At 35.4% G+C, this 19,370-nt stretch overlaps 1 protein-coding gene across 1 annotated transcript in view; it reads left to right on the forward strand.

The window, feature by feature from the left end:
• The first annotated feature begins 1,669 nt into the window (after nt 1–1,669).
• The window catches only part of LOC117176076 (ankyrin repeat domain-containing protein 50-like), a 57,663-nt gene continuing 39,962 nt past the window's right edge, over nt 1,670–19,370 (forward strand). The window contains exons 1-2 of the mRNA XM_033366091.1: nt 1,670–3,138; nt 3,229–3,663. Coding sequence (XP_033221982.1) covers nt 1,951–3,138; nt 3,229–3,663 — 1,623 coding nt within the window. The 5' untranslated portion in view covers nt 1,670–1,950. The remainder of the gene's footprint in view (nt 3,139–3,228; nt 3,664–19,370) is intronic.

Raw genomic sequence — 19,370 nt, forward strand, 5'->3', positions numbered from 1 at the left:
AGGGAGCTCTTCTTAATATTTTGACACCAAAATCATGTCGATACACCTTACCGACTGCGAGTAAAGCCACCCACGCTTTAACTTGACAGACTGTATTTCATGTGTAAATTGACGCAAATTTATTTTAAGTTCATTTTTATGTTAAGATCATTTAATTGAAGCTTATAATATGTTGACACTTAGATAACATACTACCCTATTAAAAAAAGTCAGGAATCGTCACAAAAAATTCAGGACTTCTGATCATTTCTGGCCACTTTTGTTAAGTTTATTGATAGAAATCTTCAGGAAAAATCAGAATTCGTGAGAAAATGTTAAAAATCGCCAGAGCGTGTGTTCAAAGTATGAATAATCCATTTATTAGGGGTCCAAGAATAGAATACAATATAACCTAATCCCTTTTATATTTTCCAGGTTATTTATATTATTTATATTTATTTATGCATATTCTCTTAATACTCCCATTGATTCTGAATTTCTAACTTTTAAATATATGCAGCATTAGAAAAAAATATATTTTTAGTTTGTAATCATTTTTGGTTGGCCTACCTGCATTCCTAGCGGATGAGGTACCTGAGAGGATGTGAATTAGCATATATTGAAAATAGATTCTTCAGGAATGGACAGGATGTTCAAAAATCGTCAGAACTTCTGATGAATCTAAAATATTTTCATTTACTAATCGTTTTCATCAGAGCAAGCTAATAACAACATTGTTTTTAAGCATAAATTGAAATGTATCATAAAAATTCGACCTGGTTTAGCAAGTTTACATTTTGGCGGCATTGAAAAAATAGAAGGCATATTGCAGCGCAACAGATCCCAATAACTGTTTAATTTCTGCACAGGTTACTTGCGATTTTTTTTAAACAAATGCAGGAAATTTTCGGTGTGAGATATAATACAACCAATATTTCTGGAAAGTTCAGAAGATTTGGTAAATTTATGGTAAAGTTATAAATGACCGAAGATTACAGTAGTCACATTTTTTAAATTAAGAAAACATGTATATTACAGTACACTGACTTATACAATTTTCATCAAAAAAGTTCTTGCGCAGATCTATAATAGCTATTGCCGATACAAGCACGCAAAATAGACGATTGCTGAAGAATGCGAAGATTTGAAGGCAAATGTGGCAATTAATTGAGAAGCAATTACCTGTTTGTACGTGTATGATATGCTATTGTTTGCAAAAACCATCCGAGAAAGTTATTTAATGACTTTTGATCTTTTTTACCAAATTTCCGATCCTATATGCTGGCTTTCACCCTGAATGTATAGTTTTTATTGACAATTGTTTAAGAATATTTTTATTTTACCGCTGTGCGAGTTTGCTTATCACGAAAGTGCACATTCGCGTCTATTCGCAAAATAAGCATTTTTTAAAGTGCGCATGCGTCAACATTAATCTCGCAAGTTTTCCCTCAATTTGTTAACTTAAAAACATTCTCTTGCGCGAGCACCATTTAAATTAAAAAAAGTTTTTGGGAAAATAAAAAAATCTTGTTTCTGGGCCTATAAACAGACTTTAATGCACCTTCTCTTTTACTTAAATAAGTAATGACATTTAGTTTCTCTTGTTCATACTGTCAAGAACAATCGCCTCGCAAATGTGACGTGCCCACATTAACCAAGCATTTATCATTCTGTTTCAGCTAGGATGCATTCAGGAAACGAACCTCGCAGGTTGACCACAACGAGGCAATGAGAGTTATGAATGGAGGCCGAGGAAGTTGCAGAGCCCCCCGGGGCTTCGATCGACGTACATTTGCTAACTATTTGTAGAAACAACTTAGTGATGAGCTCAAAAGAAATCTTTTTAAACGAGAAATCTGCCACCATCGTTGGCATCGCCAACAATCAACATTCAACGAATGAATCAAGTGTAAACAACGAGGGAATAAAAACCCATCTGATTTAAAGGAGATAAGATAAAAAATAGAAAAAATGGCAGCGCCTGTGATAGAAAAGAAGCGATTCTTCTGCAGGGAGTGGGCCTTCACGAAACTCTCCCACTGCTTGGAACAAAGACCCGCTTCTAAAACCTGTGGAGCTCTTATCGTGGGAGGTCCAGGAAGTGGAAAGACTGCTCTTTGTGCCGAATTAGCTTGGCCATCTCAGGGAGCCAGTGGAAGACACCAGAGGTCTCTAAACAGAAGACTATTAGCCAGGCATTTCTGCCAAGCGAGGAGCGAAGTTTCTCTCTCGCCAGCTCAGTTTGTGAGGTCGATGGTGGCGCAGCTTTTGCAAGCCAGCACAGAGGGAATCCATTTGTCATCACCCAACTCCCCTACTCATAGTACCACAATGCCCTCTTCGGCCCCACTGTCCTGGAGAGAATCAGTAGTCGAAGCCTATGCTGAGAAACTGAGGACTGATCCTGAAATTCAGGCGGCACTGCAACCGGATGTTGTGGATAGGGATCCAGACGACGCTCTGAAGAAGGCTCTTTTATTTCCTTTATTAGAAGTTGAACCACCTAAAAATTGCCTTTTCCTATTGGTCGACTCGATTGATGAAGGCCAGGTTTTAAGTCCACCTCAGTCTGGAACAAGAGACTCGAGGAGAGACAAGGATAGCGTGAGTAGAACTATCGCTGAGCTCCTTGCAAATCACCATCATTTATTCCCTCAATGGCTTCTTTTAGTTTGTACTGCCAGGAAGCAGAGCAAAACTATCTCAAGAATGTTCACCGGATTCAGGAAGATATCCCTAGATGACTTGAGGAAGTCACAAGTTGTCCGGGATGTGCAGCAGTATATTTTAGCAAGGCTTGACCAGGAGGATACGCTTAGGCAACATATATCGAGGGACACGGCGGAGATGCTGAATCAATTGCATATTAAGAGCAATGGATGCTTTCTGTACTTGGAGAAGGTCCTTGATGGGGTCTCCGAGAATTTCATCGTGCTTAGAGAAGTCAGGGAAATACCGGGAACACTAAATGGACTTTACTTGTGGTTGTGCCAAAGGCTTTTTAGTAGAAAGCAGTTTGCAAAGGTACAACCTTTACTTAACGTTATATTGGCCGCGAAACTCCCAATCACCCAGGAAACACTCTATGAGTGTGTTAAGACCGCTAACAGCAGTATTACTCAGGAGGACTTCAATCGACGATTACATCTGCTCAGAAGAGTTAGTAAATTCTTTTGTATTGATAATTTAATCAAAGTATGCCCGAATAAAATTTCTAAAAATGTTATTTTTTGTATTATTTTTTCACAGGTAATTTCGGTTTCGAGAGCTGGAGCACTGATGCTATTCCATCACAGCTTTGCCGAATGGCTCCTCGACGTGAAACATTGCACGCAGAAGTACCTCTGTTCAGCGATGGAAGGACATGCCATGCTCGCAGTTTATTACACTCTACGCTCTGATCAGTTGAGTGCTGACGAAATTTGCGTTTTAGGGCAGCATCTTCAGCGAGCAATGCCCACAATCGGCACCTCCAATTGTGCTCTGGATGTACACACCCTTCAAGTTCTATGGATGATAGGAAGTGGCGCACCGGTTCAAGAGTGCTACCTGGACAGCTCAGATTGCATACTCTGGCCTAGGCAAGATACCAAACTAATTAGGCTTTTGATAGATGCTGGAGCCAAACCCTCCGAAAAAACGGGCGAAGATGTAGCCAGTAAGGAAGTCGTTTCTTCTAGTCAGGTAACTAGAGCCAAAAATTTACCAAAATATTAATTCATTTAATGACATTCTTCTATTTACGAAGAACATTTATGTTGGTGAGATGCTTAATTATTACTAGAAATTAGCAATTTAAGAAAAATAAAATAAACGAAAAAGTGCATACAAATTTTTGAACATATGAAAAAGTGATAACTGCCCTACCGTTAGAAATCTCTGAGTATTCTCTAGCGAAATAGCCTGCCCCATTTGAGACTATAAGCAGAATCGATTTCAAAGTCCTTTTCGTGATCCTTTTAAGACTGGTGCGACGGTAATATAATGTTCCTTTTGCATTCGTCACGTCCCGGGCGAGCAGAGAGTTATTTACAAGTAGTTGGCTGTCACTAATCCGACTCTCCCTTTTTAAATTTCTCTTCAAATTATTAACACTTTTTGTATTGATGAATTTTCTCATTATACTTATTTATAATTATAACTTATGTGCTAATATACCATTTTCTAGTTGAATTCAAAAATGTTGTCTTTTTTGGCGTATCTCATTCTATTTACGAGAAACGTATTAATTCCAATTTTAAGCATTTAAAAAAAATTAGATATCTGAAATCATCAAAACCGGCAGATTCCAAATTATTATGTTTTAGGCTGTTAACTATGAAATTAAAAAAAAATCTGCTTCTAAATTTTAATCCGAAAGCTTAACAAAGGACACTTGAGTTTCGGCTACTCTATTGATATAGCCCCTCTGCTTGTTATTTATGATGGAATTCTTATTCTAATTCCAGCCTCTCTGCTTTTTATTTATGATCGTATTTCTATTTCAATTTCGGAAAGGACATTTTAAAACCTTTAAAATATTTAAAAGAACTACCTGGGCCTTTGAATATATCTACCTGAGTGCCTGCGGAGAATTTCCAGAGCTTCTCTGACCCTACAGAATCTTTACAATATACTCGGAGATTTCTTTCGGTAGGTTGGTAAAAAAAAATAAATATTTTAATCCAACAATTTTATTCTGGATCGAAAAATCTCCAACTAGATGCTTAAAAAATAAAAATCTTAAATTGAATCCTTCAACATTGAATACCCTTAATTTTGATACATTAAAAATTACACGATTTAAAAATTAATCTTTCAAATCTGAATGATTTTAAATTAGTGGAGAAGCGGTTAATGCGAAAAGACGGTCTTTGTACTAAGGGTTTCTGCTCAATATGGTGGCAATAATTAATAAGCAGTAGCGGACGATTGTCCTGGGATGGCCCCGAAGGAAGTAATTCTTTAGCGGAGGCGTAACAACCCTGTAAATGGAAGCACGACGACGAACCAGCGAAAATCCTACATTGAGTGGACGAATCAACTCAAGGATGACTACGATGCCAGCATTATCAGTCATCGCGAAACCAACGTGCCTACCTCTGGAAAAATGGATATGTACGTGGCCTAATTTCCCCACCGCTGTTTCAACTATCTGCAGACGAAGATGCGGAATCGACAATAACACAAGCCGCGGAAAGCAGACACCCTCTCTGGACCATCAATTGTTTAGTTTATGGCGCGGCGAGAGCTTCGGCTGATTCAAATCAAAGGCTAAAACCTACGATGTATCAAAAGCCCAAAAGATGCTTGTATCGACTGAACAAGAAGGTTGGGTGGGTAAGGCAGAATGCGTTCCGTGTTCAGGGTGTGATTGAATACATAACATCTGGTAGACAGTTCGCGGAAAGGGTTCGAAAGTTCGCCCAAGAACTGAGGATCTTCAATCACATACTGAACAAGTCAAAGCTGCTTACAATCAAGCAGCATATTATTGAGAAAATATGGGTGTTATCTGAGGCAAGAAAGAAAATACATTCGAAGGAGATATGGATCAGGGAGGAACAACAGTTTCTCCCTGACCCATCGCGCCTCTTTAGCGATCACTCTATCTCTGGCAATACTACCCAAGCCCAGCGAGGTAGAGATTTTTTGAAGAAAGGTATACAAGACACCGGCCGCTAGATAGAGACGCCGTAGTTGTGAGATGCCGCAAATGAGGCATGCCACATGTGCGGCATCCTGCAGGTGCGACTTACCGCAGAGGGACTTGCCGCATATGATATCATATGGACCTACGAAACACAAGATGATTGTCAAGGAACGCTCCTTTAGAAAGCCGAGTAGCAGTCGACCGAGGCTTCTGACCTGAATGATAAAATCCGAAGTGAAGAAAGAGCATTACGTGTTTCGTGCTGTGACACCTGATGGCACCAATTTTTGTTCCTGGTTTGAAATTTTTTCTTTAAGAATTCTGAACGCTTTTGTTTCTTTCTAAGGAACTTGTTGTCTTCAACAGACATCTTTATAATTTTTCCGTTGGCCGTCAGGAAGTATGCGGGATTTCTCCAGGCTTAGCGCCCTGTTTTCGTGTATGTGTGTATGTGAGGTGATAGTTATTATCACTTGTTCTTATCTCCAACATTGAAAGTAGCTACTATTTACGACAATGTGTGGCGATTCAAATGTGCTGAAACTATTAAACTCCATCAAAGCCGACACAGAGGAAACCAAAAAGGACGTTAAACTTCTTAAAACTGACACAGCTCAATTGAAGTCCGATTTTGATGCTCGAAAGATGGAGTTTAGCACATCCAAAGCAGAGTATAAAAAGTTGAAAGAAAGTCATCGGAAATTAGAGGAAAAGTGTGGTTCACTTAAGCGACAGGTTAACTTTCTTCAGCGACAAGCCCGCTTATGCATTGTTTTAATTCACAACCTACGGGACAATGAGGAATCTAACAGGGACCTGTTCTCATTCGTTGTTAATTATGTAATGTAATGCATGTAATGCATGTAATGTATGTAATGCATGTAATGAACAACGGTCTGCTAGAGTCTGCCGCCCTACTGGGGCTTTAGTAATTTTTATAAACAAAGCTATATTAAACTTTGAAATTTTATTAATTTCTCCTACATGTATTTTTTTAAATGGCGTAGGGCATTTCAATTTATTGTGAGTAATGTTTATTTTAAACCATCTATGGATACTAAGCTATTCGAACAGATTTTTCAGGAAGACCCTTCTGGGATTATATCGGGTTATCCAGATTTACGAATGTTTTTAGGAGGCTATTTCAATGCTCGTATCGGCAATCTAAATGGCCTGAATGGGTTATTCCTCCCCGAAAATTTTGTAGCATTGTATCACCGCAAATCATTGGACTCTGAATTCAACGCAAAGGGGGAGGTTCTTGTTAAAATTCTTGATAGTGGTGAGCTAATGATATTAAATGGGAGATTCCCTAAAGATTTTCCAGGAAATTATACTTTTCTTGGCTTTCAAGGAATGATTGTTAGCGATCTTGTTGTGTGTAATATGGGCTCAATAGACCTGATTTCTAATTTTGGAGTAATTCAATTGCCTACAACATCCGACCATCTTCCGGTTCGCGTTGATATTTCGTATTTCATACAGATGGACACAAGTGTAAATAGATACTTTTTTTTTATTGTACGATAAAATAATTTGGAATGAAAACCGGAAATGTGGCTATATACATGGAATGTCTATTTCTGAGAACTCTGCGTACTTCAACGGTGAAATAAATACCCTAAATAACAATTTAATTGTCACGATCTCGTTTGTCACCGATAAGTTGAATTTACTTGCAAAGCCTAAATAGCATACTCGAGAAAAAAAGGCAAGAATGTAGAGTCACGCGCCGTAGACTTAGACAATCTTTAAAAGTCTTTAAAAGGTCGGGTTTTGCCGATAGGGAGGGGGGAAAATATCTAGAAATAAAAAGATCTTTCCTGGAGTTACGTATGTCCAAGAATGGGCAATACGAATCCGCACAGCTGAATTCACTAGCGGCTTCTAATAATCCTAAGGATTTTTGGGCAGTGGTCAATGGATTTAGTTTGCGGTCTCCTTCGACTAACATTGTAAGCAGAATGCACGGAAAGACCTTCTGTTATCTCTTTATCCGATTGAGGCTCCCATTTGCATACAGTGGATTGTTAACAAACGCCCTTTATTTTATTATTTATTTATTATTGGCCGGGCGAGGATAGGATTCCCAATGGGTTTTTCAAAAACCTCCCGGAAAATATGGTAAAGTATTTAAGGCGCCTCTTCAGCGGGATCTGGGCTGAAGAAACAGAATTGTCCTTATAAATAGTATTACTAAGATCTTCGCTCAGATCCTGTTGACGCGATTGACTGCGTGGGTCAACGAGGTAAACATTCTCCCAGAAAATCAGGCCAGCTTCAGGCTGAAAGAAGTTGTATTGGATCATATTTATACCCTAACTTCCTTAATTCAAATTCATTTGTCTATCATAAGGCGACGAATCTTTTCTTTTTATATAGATTTTAAAAGGGCTTTTGACTCAGTAAACCACTGTCACTTATGGAGAAAACTCCTAAGGAAAGGCATGTCCACTAAACTTATACGAATGATAAAAAATCTTTATGATAACGCTAATATGTCTATCGTACTTGCGAGGGTCTGACTTCGTCCGTAGAGGTAACTTGTGAGGTGCTTCAAGGTGAGATCCTTAGTCCTCTTCTTTTTGCACTTTTCATATATAATTTAGAAGAGTACTTACGAAATCACGGTATGCATGGAATTTCAATAGATCACTAATGTCACTTTATCCTACTTGCTAAATTTTTAACGATCAACGAAGCAAAATCAAAAGTTATGGTATACCACAAAGGTCGGTCATGAGAATACAAATTCTTCTACGCACAGACTCATCCGGAGGTAGTGAGCGAATTTGTCTATCTCAGTGTCAACACATCAGACTGGGGTCTTTTTTATAAAGAGTTCAGAAAAAGAATGTCCGCTGCGAATATTGTTATGGGTGCTGTTTCAAGGATTTTATTTGCATTTAAATCTAATGCCTGGCGAAATAAGACTACCCTTTTTCGCAGCCTCACGCTTAGTGTTCTTTTTTACGCAAAAGAAGTCTGGGGTTTAAGGTACTTTGATTCTGTCGAGAAATTACAGTCCTCTTTCTTTAAGAAAACACTAGGCTTACCAAAATGCACGCCCAATTTTGCCCTCCTCTTAGAGACAGGTAGATTACAGTTAGCTTATAATATATTTATGTCAGTGCTGAGGTGGTTTTCGAGGTTTTTGGGGATGCCTGATGATAGGTATCCTAAAAGATGTTTTCTTAAATTGAAGGCAATGTCCTTAAAACTTGATTGCAACTTGCAGTATAACTGAGTTCTCCAGCTCAAAAATATGTTCACTCTATGTAAGTCGGAGAAAATGTGGCTTTATTTAGATTCTGCGTCGCTTGTTGAAAATATGGATGTTTTTCTAAATAACTTTTCTGGTTATCTCTGGCGTACCGACTATGAAAGATCCCTCCATTCAAGTAGTCTCCAAGTCTGCCCGCATCTTAAACTCTATCCGAACTATCAATCATATCTGCATCTTAGATTACCTTTTTATATAACTTCTATTATTGTTCAACTTAAACTCCTGGGCTCTATCAGGGGTTTTACGGGTTTTGGAGAATATAATTTTGCTGATGACTCTGCTAGACTCTGCCCTATATGTAACCTGTCAGTATCAGAGGACCTTTATCATTTGCTACCAGTTTGTCCTGCCTATTCTGACTCAAGAATATCAATTTTAGATCACCCAGCAATCAAGACAGTCAATAGCCAGTATTGGCTGAGTCTTTTAAACTCTAATTATTCACGCGAGCTGCGTAAAGTTGCATTTTATGTCCGGCAGATTCTACAAATGAGACCATTCACTCTGGAGACGTGACTGGCTTGATACCCTTAAATAATTTTTTCTCTTTTGCAATTTTTGTGAGTTACTTCTTTTTATTCTGCTGCTAAATCTGGTTGCACATGATTACTTTGTATTTATATTTGTATATTATATTGCTACTCATTGTTTATCGACCTTAGGTCAAAAAAACACATTATTGAATAAAAAAAATAAAATAAAAATAGCCGATGTAAAGAGAGGAGAGGCTGAGAAATTGAGTCAACAGCTGCTCAGTAAAAAAATGCATGGAAGCGATAGATGCATAGCGTGTCATGCACACGCTCAGTAACACATACTATCTGTATGTCCCACCTACGCGGGAACGACGTACCTCTACATACATAATGCGGTCCTGAAAGAGTTTTCTTACTATTTTGGTCGCTCTTATGATGTTGGCCCCGGCCCTGCCTTGCCAATCGCTCCGAAGGAGATCGAGTCAATTGTCCAGAACGAGAAGTACCAAATTTTCTGGAACTACGATTTTCGGATAACCGTCTCCGTTGCTCACTCGAGGCCTAACATCGTTCAGCAAGACTTCGAGAAAGAAACTTTATTTCGATCGAATTCTCGGCTCCAGCCGACTACAGTCTCACTGCCAAGGAGAAGTAAAAGGAGTAGAGATATCAAGACCTTTTAGGGCATGTGATGAGTGGATCTCATGACCAGATTCCTACTTTACCCACACTTTTTTATGTTCCAACATATATTTATACGAAGCATTACATCGAGTTAAAAATTTGGGATACTAAACAAGAAGCTCCAAGAATTGTGGGTCTGGTTCTAAATTTGTATGATAACGAAAACAGTTTTTTGTTGTAAAAATTTTTTTTTGCTTTTTTCATGATTATTAAAGTTTCGGACCAGACCCACCTTTCTTAGTGCTTCTTATTTATTATCCCAAATTTTTAACTCGATTTGGCGATTCACGTGAAAATAAATTGGGAAATAAAAAAAGTGGAGGTAAGGTAGGAATCTGTCCACGTGACCTACTCGTCGCCTGGTCCTTGTGATCAGTGCTCTCGGAGATGCGAAACTATCGCTGGTTCGTAACCTTAAAGACATATCCGCGTGCCATAAATATATACCAAGGTATTTGCGAGATTGTTACAAAAAGTTGTCATCCTTGGGGCGCTTCGTATCTGCAAAACACACGATGGTGTAGCCAGCCTATCGTTCTGATTTTATCGTGCCCTTTGATCACCTATCTCACCGTCGTGAGACGTGACGATAGGTGCGATTTACCGCAGTTCTACTGAGAACCTGTGTTTTTTATGGCAGTTGCTACCAGTGGAACCCTGCGGTGAATGTTTAAACCTTTTTTTATTTAGTATATATATATACATACACACAAGAGTTTTACTAATTTGAACAACAATTTAAAAAGGAAGTCGGGTTGGTGACAGCCAACTGCTGCAAATAACTCTGCCCGCCCGGTACGTGACGAATACAATAGGGCTATTATATGACCATTGCATCACTCTTAAAAAGACCTTGAAAATAACCCAAATCTCTCTGACTATCTTTTGAGATCAAATCATTCAAATCGAGCCTGCAGAAATAGCCTGGCTACTTCACATGTAGTTGAAAAAATTCAGATCGAGTGCTTCACAACTAGTCCGATGGAGTGTACACTGACTGCAGCGAATATGTACACCTGATTTCACGAGTTCCCTACCGAAAGAAATCTCTGAGTATATTCTAAAGATTCTCTAGTGTCAGAGAAGCTCAGGGAAATTATCCGCAGGCACTCAGGTAGATATATTCATAGGTCCAGGTGGTTCTTTTAAATGTTTTAAAGGCTTTAAAATGTCCTTACCGAAATTGAAATAGAAATACGATCATAAATAAAAAGCAGAGAAGCTGAAATTGAAATAAGAATTCGATCATAGATAACAAGCAGAGGGGCTATATCAATAGAGTAGCCGACACTCAAGGGTCCTTTGTTAAGCTTTCGGATTAAAATTTAGAAGTAGATTTTTTAAATATTATAGTTAACAGCCTAAAACATAATAATTCGGAATCTACGAGTTTCGATGATTTCAGATACCTAAATTCTTTTTAAATTCTTAAAATTTGGAATTAATACAACGTTTCTCGTAAATGAAATGAGATACGCCAAAAAAGACAACATTTTTGAATTCAACTAGAAAATGGAATATTAGCATATAAGTTATAATTATGAATAACTATGATAAGAAAATTCATTAAATTCAAAAAAGTGTTAATAATTTCAAGAGAAATTTAAAAAGGAAGAGTGGGTTTAGCGACGGCCAACTACTGTAAATAACTCTGCCCACCGGGTACGTGACGAATACAAAAGGAACATTATATTACCGTCGCACCACTCTTAAAAAAACCACTAAAAGGACCATAAAAAGGACCCAAATTTCTCGGAATATCTGTCAGACTAAATTGTTTCAAATCGACTCTGCTTATAGTCTCAAATGGGCCAGGCTATTTCGCTAGAGAAAACTCAGAGATTTCTATCGGTAGGGTTGCGACGACGTTCTGAGTACGCTTGCGCCGGTTAATCCGGCGCAAAATGGCCTGGGTTTAAAAATAACAAAAAATTAAAAATAATAAAAAAGAAAATCCTTCATTATATTCATTGAACAATTCATGATTGGAAGAAATAAATAAATGTTATTTTCCGAACTTATAAAAAAATGTAGTTCTGTGTAATCAAAAACTGCATGATTCAGTTATATATAAAGTGCATAAATTTCTGTTTATCGTTTGATATAGAAACTTTAAAGAAATTGGAAAAAATTTTGTTGTGTTTTAATTTTGTATTATTGGTTACAACCATAATAGCACGAAACATTCCAGGCACGTTCCCTGAGCGTGTAAGATTTCCGCCACTTGGGAACGTTCCAGTGGCACGTTCAATGAATAAATGATCGTTATTGTTATTATTATTATTAATGAATATCCGATAAACCGTAAGTGATGGTGAACATTAATGTCAGTTTATGATGTAGATACTATATTACAATGTAGTATATACAGTACTCAAAACTCAAAAATGACATCTATTTTTACCTGTCTCTTACGGTTTACGAGATAATTGTTATTAAAAATAACAGTAATGGAAGGATCCCCGCAGGTCCCAGTGGAACGTTCCCAAGCGGCGGACATCTTACACGCTCAGGTAACGTGCCTGGAGCGTTCCACTGGAACCTTCCGAAGGTTCCCGCGGAATCTGTAGAGAAATCAGGACAACTTCTCACAAAAATATTAAGTATTTATTACCAAAATGTAAGAGGGTTGAATACCAAGATTGAGCGAGTCAGATTGTTTACTTGTACCAGTCGGCTTAATTTAATTTTACTTACAGAAACATGGGTAAGCTCAAGAATTGTTTTTAGTAAATTACTTGAAAGTCAGAATTTTATTTGTTATCACGATGGTAGGCAGGGAAGAATTGATGAGGGAGTTTTAATGGCTGTAGATACGTCTATAAAATCTAGAGAATTGGATGTTTCCAAAATAAAAATCGTATGTCCTCATATAAATATTATTGCTTTCAAAATCTCTAGCAGTTCTTTTTCTATTATAGCTGTTCCCTACCGAAAGAAATCTCTGAGTTTTCTTTAGCGAAATAGTCTGGCCCATTTGAGTCCATAAACAAAGTCGATTTGGAACAAAATAGTCTCGAAGATAGCTGGAGAGATTTGGGTCCTTTTCAAGATCCTTTTAGTGGTCCTTTTAAGAGTGGTGCGACGGTAATATAATGTTCCTTTTGTATTCGTCACGCACCGGGCGGGCAGATTTATTTACAGTAGTTGGTCGTAGCTAATCCGCTCTCCCTTTTTAAATTTCTCTTCAAATTATTAACACTTTTTTTTAATTGATGAATTTTCTCATTATACTTATTTATAATTATAATTTATATACTGATATACAATTTTCAAGTTGAATTCAAAAATGTTTTCTTTTTTGGCGTATCTCATTCCATTTACGAGAAACGTTCTGTTAATTCCAATTTTAAGCATTGAAAAAAAAGTTAGATATCTGAAGTCATCGAAAACCTTAGATTCCGAATTATTATGTTTTAGGCTGTTAACTATGAAATTAAAAAAAATCTACTTCTGAATTTTAATCCGAAAGCTTAACAAAAGACGCTTGAGTGTCGGCTACTCTATTGAGATAGTCTCTCTGCTTGTTATTTATGATCCTATTCTTATTTCAATTTCGGAAAGGATATTTTAAAGCCTTCAGAACATTTAAACGAACTTCCTGGACCTTTAAAAATATCTACCTGAGTGCCTGCGGAGAATTTCTCTGAGCTTCTTTGACCTAAAGAATTTTTAGTATATACTCAAAGATTCTTTTCGGTAGGGTTGCAATGTATATTCCAGCTATTTTGGAAATCAATGAATATGTTATATTTCTGTAGGAATTGGTAAGTCTATGTAATGAATATAACCTAAAAATTATTATTGCTAGCAACTTTAACACTAAAAACTTTACTGAATCTTCCCAAGGTCTATTGGTAGATAAAAAATATAGTTACTAATGGCATTCGCTGAATCTTTGAATTTAAAACGACATAATTTTATACTTAATAGAAATGAAAGATCTTTAGATTTAATATTTTCAAGCTTGGCTTGCTCTGTACTAAATGCTGATGATGTCATGGTTCTGAAAGATGATCACCACCCAACGATAATTATAAACTGCAAATGCTTTTGCTACAAATAATATGATTTTTAGGATGATTAGAAAAGAGAATTTTGATTTGGCTAAAGGTAATTATGTAAATTTATATTTGAATATTGCTATGATTAATTGGGGTCACTTATATAAAATAAAGGATTCTGAGAAAACTTGTGCATATCTTCGGGATCAAATAATAATTGAAATGGAGAAGTGCATCCCTGTTTTTGCAGGTAATCCACCAAACAAAATGTTTCCTGCCTGGTTTTCAAATAAGAGAAAAAATTATATTAGAATAAAAGACAATCTAAGAAAGAAATTCAATAAATCAACATTGGAAATTAATACGTTGGATGAAGTTTGCAAGCAAAGAAAGAAATGGTCTCATGAAGATTATAAAAACTATATCTACTATACGCTAAACTAAAGAATGAGAGTCGGATTCCAAGTATAATGTAATTTGATTGTAGGGAGTCATCTAAGGAAGTTTATAATGTTTATGTGTTTGCACATTTATTCGATAGTATTTATATGAACGATAGTGATGTCGGAGGTGAGGGATTGTGCAAAGTATTTAAGAGTTCGGATTACCTCGGTGGGTGTACTAAAATTTCATCCGCACAAGTTGAAGAGGTTATAAAAAGACTAAATTATAAAAACACAACAGGTATGGATAGAATTCCTAGCTTCTTGGTTATGGATTCACAGAAAAAAAAGCAGATAAACTTTACATCGATTTCCGACGAAAGATTCTCTGCAAAAAAATTAACTTCACAGGATAGACTTTACACAAATATCGGTTAAACTTTCTTTGGTTTTTCCATGACAAACACATGTTTTTTGAAGGACGCGAAGTTGGTTAAACAAAACTTTATCACTCTAAAAAATTTCCTGCAACAAATTTTATTCTTAGTTTTTTTTGTGTTGCTACCCGGTGTTATCGGAAACTCTTTCATATATTTACAATCAAGCCTTAAAAACAGGTATTTATACAGGATTGTAGAAGGATAAGAGTATGCCCAGTGTTTAAGATAGGAGACAGGGCTGACATTAAGAACTATAGGCCAATATCAATCTTACGCAATTTTACAAAAGTTTTTGTAAGGTGTACAGTGGATATACTTATGCCTTATCTGAAGCCCATTTTGATATCTGAGCAGCATGGATTTGTCCCGAAAAAAATCCACAGTAACAAATTTAGTCGAATTTACAGAATATACTTCGAAAGCACTGGTTGGGGGTGATCAGGTGGATGTCATTCATTTATATTTTTCAAAGCATTCGATAAGGTTAATTACAAAATAATGATAAATAAATTGCACAATCTCAACTTGCCTGACAACCTACTGTCTTTATTGGATAATTTTTTACAGAAGAGGAAACATTTTTTTCAGTATGCTAGTCATACATCTAAAATTATCAGCCTTCTTCCGGTGTACCACAAGGCTCGAATCTTGGCCCTATATTTTTTTCATCTATTGCAGCGATATAAGTTTTGAGTTATCTGGCACAATTAACTTATATGCTGATGATACTAAGTTATTTCTTAAAATAAAGAATGTGCAAGATTGTGTTCTTTTACAGGAAGACCTTGATAAATTTCATACTTGGCGTATTCAAGATCAGCGAACCCAATATTGTTTACTTATGAAATAGATAATATAGTATTGTGCAGGGAATCCAAGATTCGTGACTTAGGTGTTAAGTACACCTCGAATTTCCGTTTTAAGGAACACATAGTTGACTATAAAACAGTCCAATAAATTGTTAGGCTTTTTTATACCATCATGGAAAAACTTCAAAGATACTGCCACGATAAGAATATTGTGCAATACTTTGGTTAGAGCAAAACTAGAATGAGCGTCTATTATTTGGGCACCTAAGTTTGCATCGCATGAGGAAGCAATAGATACAATACAAAAAAGACTCTTGCGATATCTAGCATTGAAATAAGACTGAATAAACCCTGTTAAGGGGAGATCTTAACTCCCTTTGTATACTAGATTCAACTTGCTGCCATTGGAGCTTAGACCCACTTTATGTTACTTGACGTTTATTTATTTCTCCAGGGAAAAATTGATTGTCCTTATTTACTTGGAAGCTTGAAATTTCGGGTACCTCAGTAAAACTCGAGATCTAACACTACGTTTTATATCAAAAATATAAAAACACTTAGTGTTTATAATTCTCGACTGAATGAAATGTATGTGGCTCATGACAGTTCACTTGACTTGCATAATTTTACGATTAATAAATTCAATACAATTGCGAAAAATATGTACTAAATAAGAACCGATAAATATATTGTATATTTGTGGATATTTGACGTATTTAATATTTGAGCATAAAACAACAATGTTTCAATACAATTGTTGTAAATGTGTTTAAAAATAATGTTGTACATGATTCAAATTAATGAACTATGAAACAGAAATAATTTATTACTTAAATTCCAAATGTAAATTCACTTAGTGTCATGATTCATTTGGTTGATGTTTTATAATATAATAAGCTAAATGAACCCTGTCATTGTATACATGTAGCTGCTGAGAGTCAATAAAGAGTAATTACAACTTGCTTAACAAACTTGTACATATTAAGTTTTTCTAGTTGCCCTTCATAAAAAAATGTACTTCATGTAACTGCGTCATAATTTGTTTGCCCGTAGAAAGTTCTTTTGATTTAAAAATAAAAAAATCCGAATAGAAAACATTAACATTATTGGAAATGAATCAAAAATAATTTTTATTTAAAGTTGATTGAAAGTGTATATTTATATCTTAGCCACTTAGTGTCATTAGACATTTCATGAAATTTCTAATTGGTGAACTGACGGATTGTGTAATAACCGAAAGTTACAGTATATTATGTCTAACTATTCCAGCCGTTTCATGAAACGAATAACGTTCTGTCGAGCACGTAGTGTAATAACGTTTAATAAACACCAGTTTTATTAATCACCACTCTACCCTATTTTTTGATTATTTCAAAATATTAATTTTGTTTAACGTAACTATTGTCAAAAAAGTGCGTCAAACTTTTACAGGACAAAAATGCTGTATTGTTTGAAATAAATTCTTATTCAATTATTTAAACTCTTTTTGCTTAAAAAATTGTCTTTCATATTTTAAACATGAATAAATTCGTATTTTACGTTTGAAGAGCAATAAAAATAATACTACTTGTAAGAATTCTCGTACATGAAGAAAAATGAGATTGAAGAGTGCGATGTTCTGTACACAAATTGTTGAATGATTGCCAAATTTGAGGAATAGAAGCAGAATAGACGGGAAGGAATGTGAAACTACACACTAATCATTCAAAATGTGTATCTCTGCTGCATAAAACCTTATCTTTTAATACCTTAAAGTTATTGTACACTCTTCCTACGTTACCACCTAAAATTTAAGTGCTTCAACTTTTATACAAATGAAAAACTAAAGTGTCTCCTAAAAAGTGAGTTTTCTCAAAAAAGAATAGAAAACATAAATTACTATAATTTCTAAAATCAATCATGGAAATCTATATATCGCGTCTCAGTTATCGAAAGAACAAAGTCTTAATCAAAGTATAGTTTATAGTGTTCTATTGGGAAATCGACTGAGTTTGCAGCAGTCCAGTCAATAATGTTCAGGCAGCACCGAACCGAAGCTTGCTTGCATGATTCCATAAGGACGCTGAGTGCCTCTTACTTCAGCATCCAGATTACCAGATTGCTGCGTTGGAAACCCTGTTTCAATTCTCGACAACTACGTTCTTTTATCTAACCCGACCTTTTTGTGTTTCAGCAAATAAGTGTTCATAATTTAATGTTTAAAGCTTATTGATTATATATGTATGTATAGCTATAGTATATAAATTACTGTGAGTTGATTAAATGAGAATTGACTTTATCAACCCGTCAGCAGGAGCCGCTCTGTACCCTTTTAATTCTTTTTGTTCGATTGTTCTTCATTGTTGCGAGTATAGGAATGATTCCTATTCTGGACTAGACTTCGTAAAGTGCGCTAGAGGAGTCAGACCATCGACTATCTGCAATCTCTGTCGTTACCTCAAGAACTTAATACAGCGATTGCTCTTGAATCAATTACCTAATTTCAATTTCGAATTTCTTTTTACAATTCCACTTTAGTAATGAATACCTCGATTACCCCAGCACTAAAGATACAATTTTTCACCTCCACTTTTCTCCGTGTATTTAAAGGGTTGTAGAGCAGAACTAGAAAAACATCATTTCTATCGAAAATGAGTTTATTGAATGAAGAATCCTTAAAAATCAAATAGAATTTGTGATAAAAGGATTTTTTTAATATAATTTTTTGATCTACTTTTAAACAAAATAATATAAAATATTAGTTACAATTTTATAGCAGTAATATTGTTTTCGATGTTTCAGCATTTATATTTTTTGAACTTATTTTTAATTAATTCAATTCGATGAAGACAAAAATATTTTTTCAACTTTTTTTTAAAAATTTTTAGCAAAAAAAAGTCTCATACTGTGATATCTCGATCTTTAATATTGATTTTCTCGGAACGAAATTTTTTTTATCAACATTTTTATTCTTATTTAGCATCCACATATCTCGGGAGAAAGTTTTTATGTTTTCAAACAATTAAGAATATGTTTTTTACTCGCTATCCATAGCCGATTTTGAAAACTCACAAAATATAATCTTCACATTCTCAGTCAATTTTCTTGGAATAAACTGATTTATTTGCATCAAACTTTATCTACCCATTTTCAGAAACTTAATATCTCTTAAGCTTGTTCTTTTATATACTAAAAATTGATTTTTTTATCGCAATCGGCAATAAAGTCTGTTTGTCAACTTACACATCCATTTCCTTAAACCTTGATACATTTCTTTGATAAAACTTGTTGAGTCTCGATTCAACAACACTTCGGCTCGTGAGTAAACATTTAATAAAATTTTTATTGTGTTTAAAAATAAAACATATCCCAGTATTTCTGAGAAAGAAAACCACTTATATAATTTAATTAACTGAAAATGTCAAAATTGTTTTCTTAGCTGAATTCCATGAAGCGATAATTTCGTTTGAACGAACTCTGTGCGAAAAGTATTATTTGCACTAAAAATTTTTTTATATCGAACATTATTACACTATTTGCTCTACAGAAATACAGTACTTTATAAGCAAAAAATGTGGGCCTAATTTGTTTCAACTATTTTATTTTTATAATAATTTTTTATTCATTAAAAATATATATTTCACTCTTCCATTATGTCTGAAAAAGTTGATAATTTAAAAACTGGAAAAAAGTTATTA

Source organism: Belonocnema kinseyi, chromosome 7, assembly GCF_010883055.1.
Source record: "Belonocnema kinseyi isolate 2016_QV_RU_SX_M_011 chromosome 7, B_treatae_v1, whole genome shotgun sequence".
Taxonomy (NCBI): Eukaryota; Metazoa; Arthropoda; class Insecta; order Hymenoptera; family Cynipidae; genus Belonocnema; species Belonocnema kinseyi.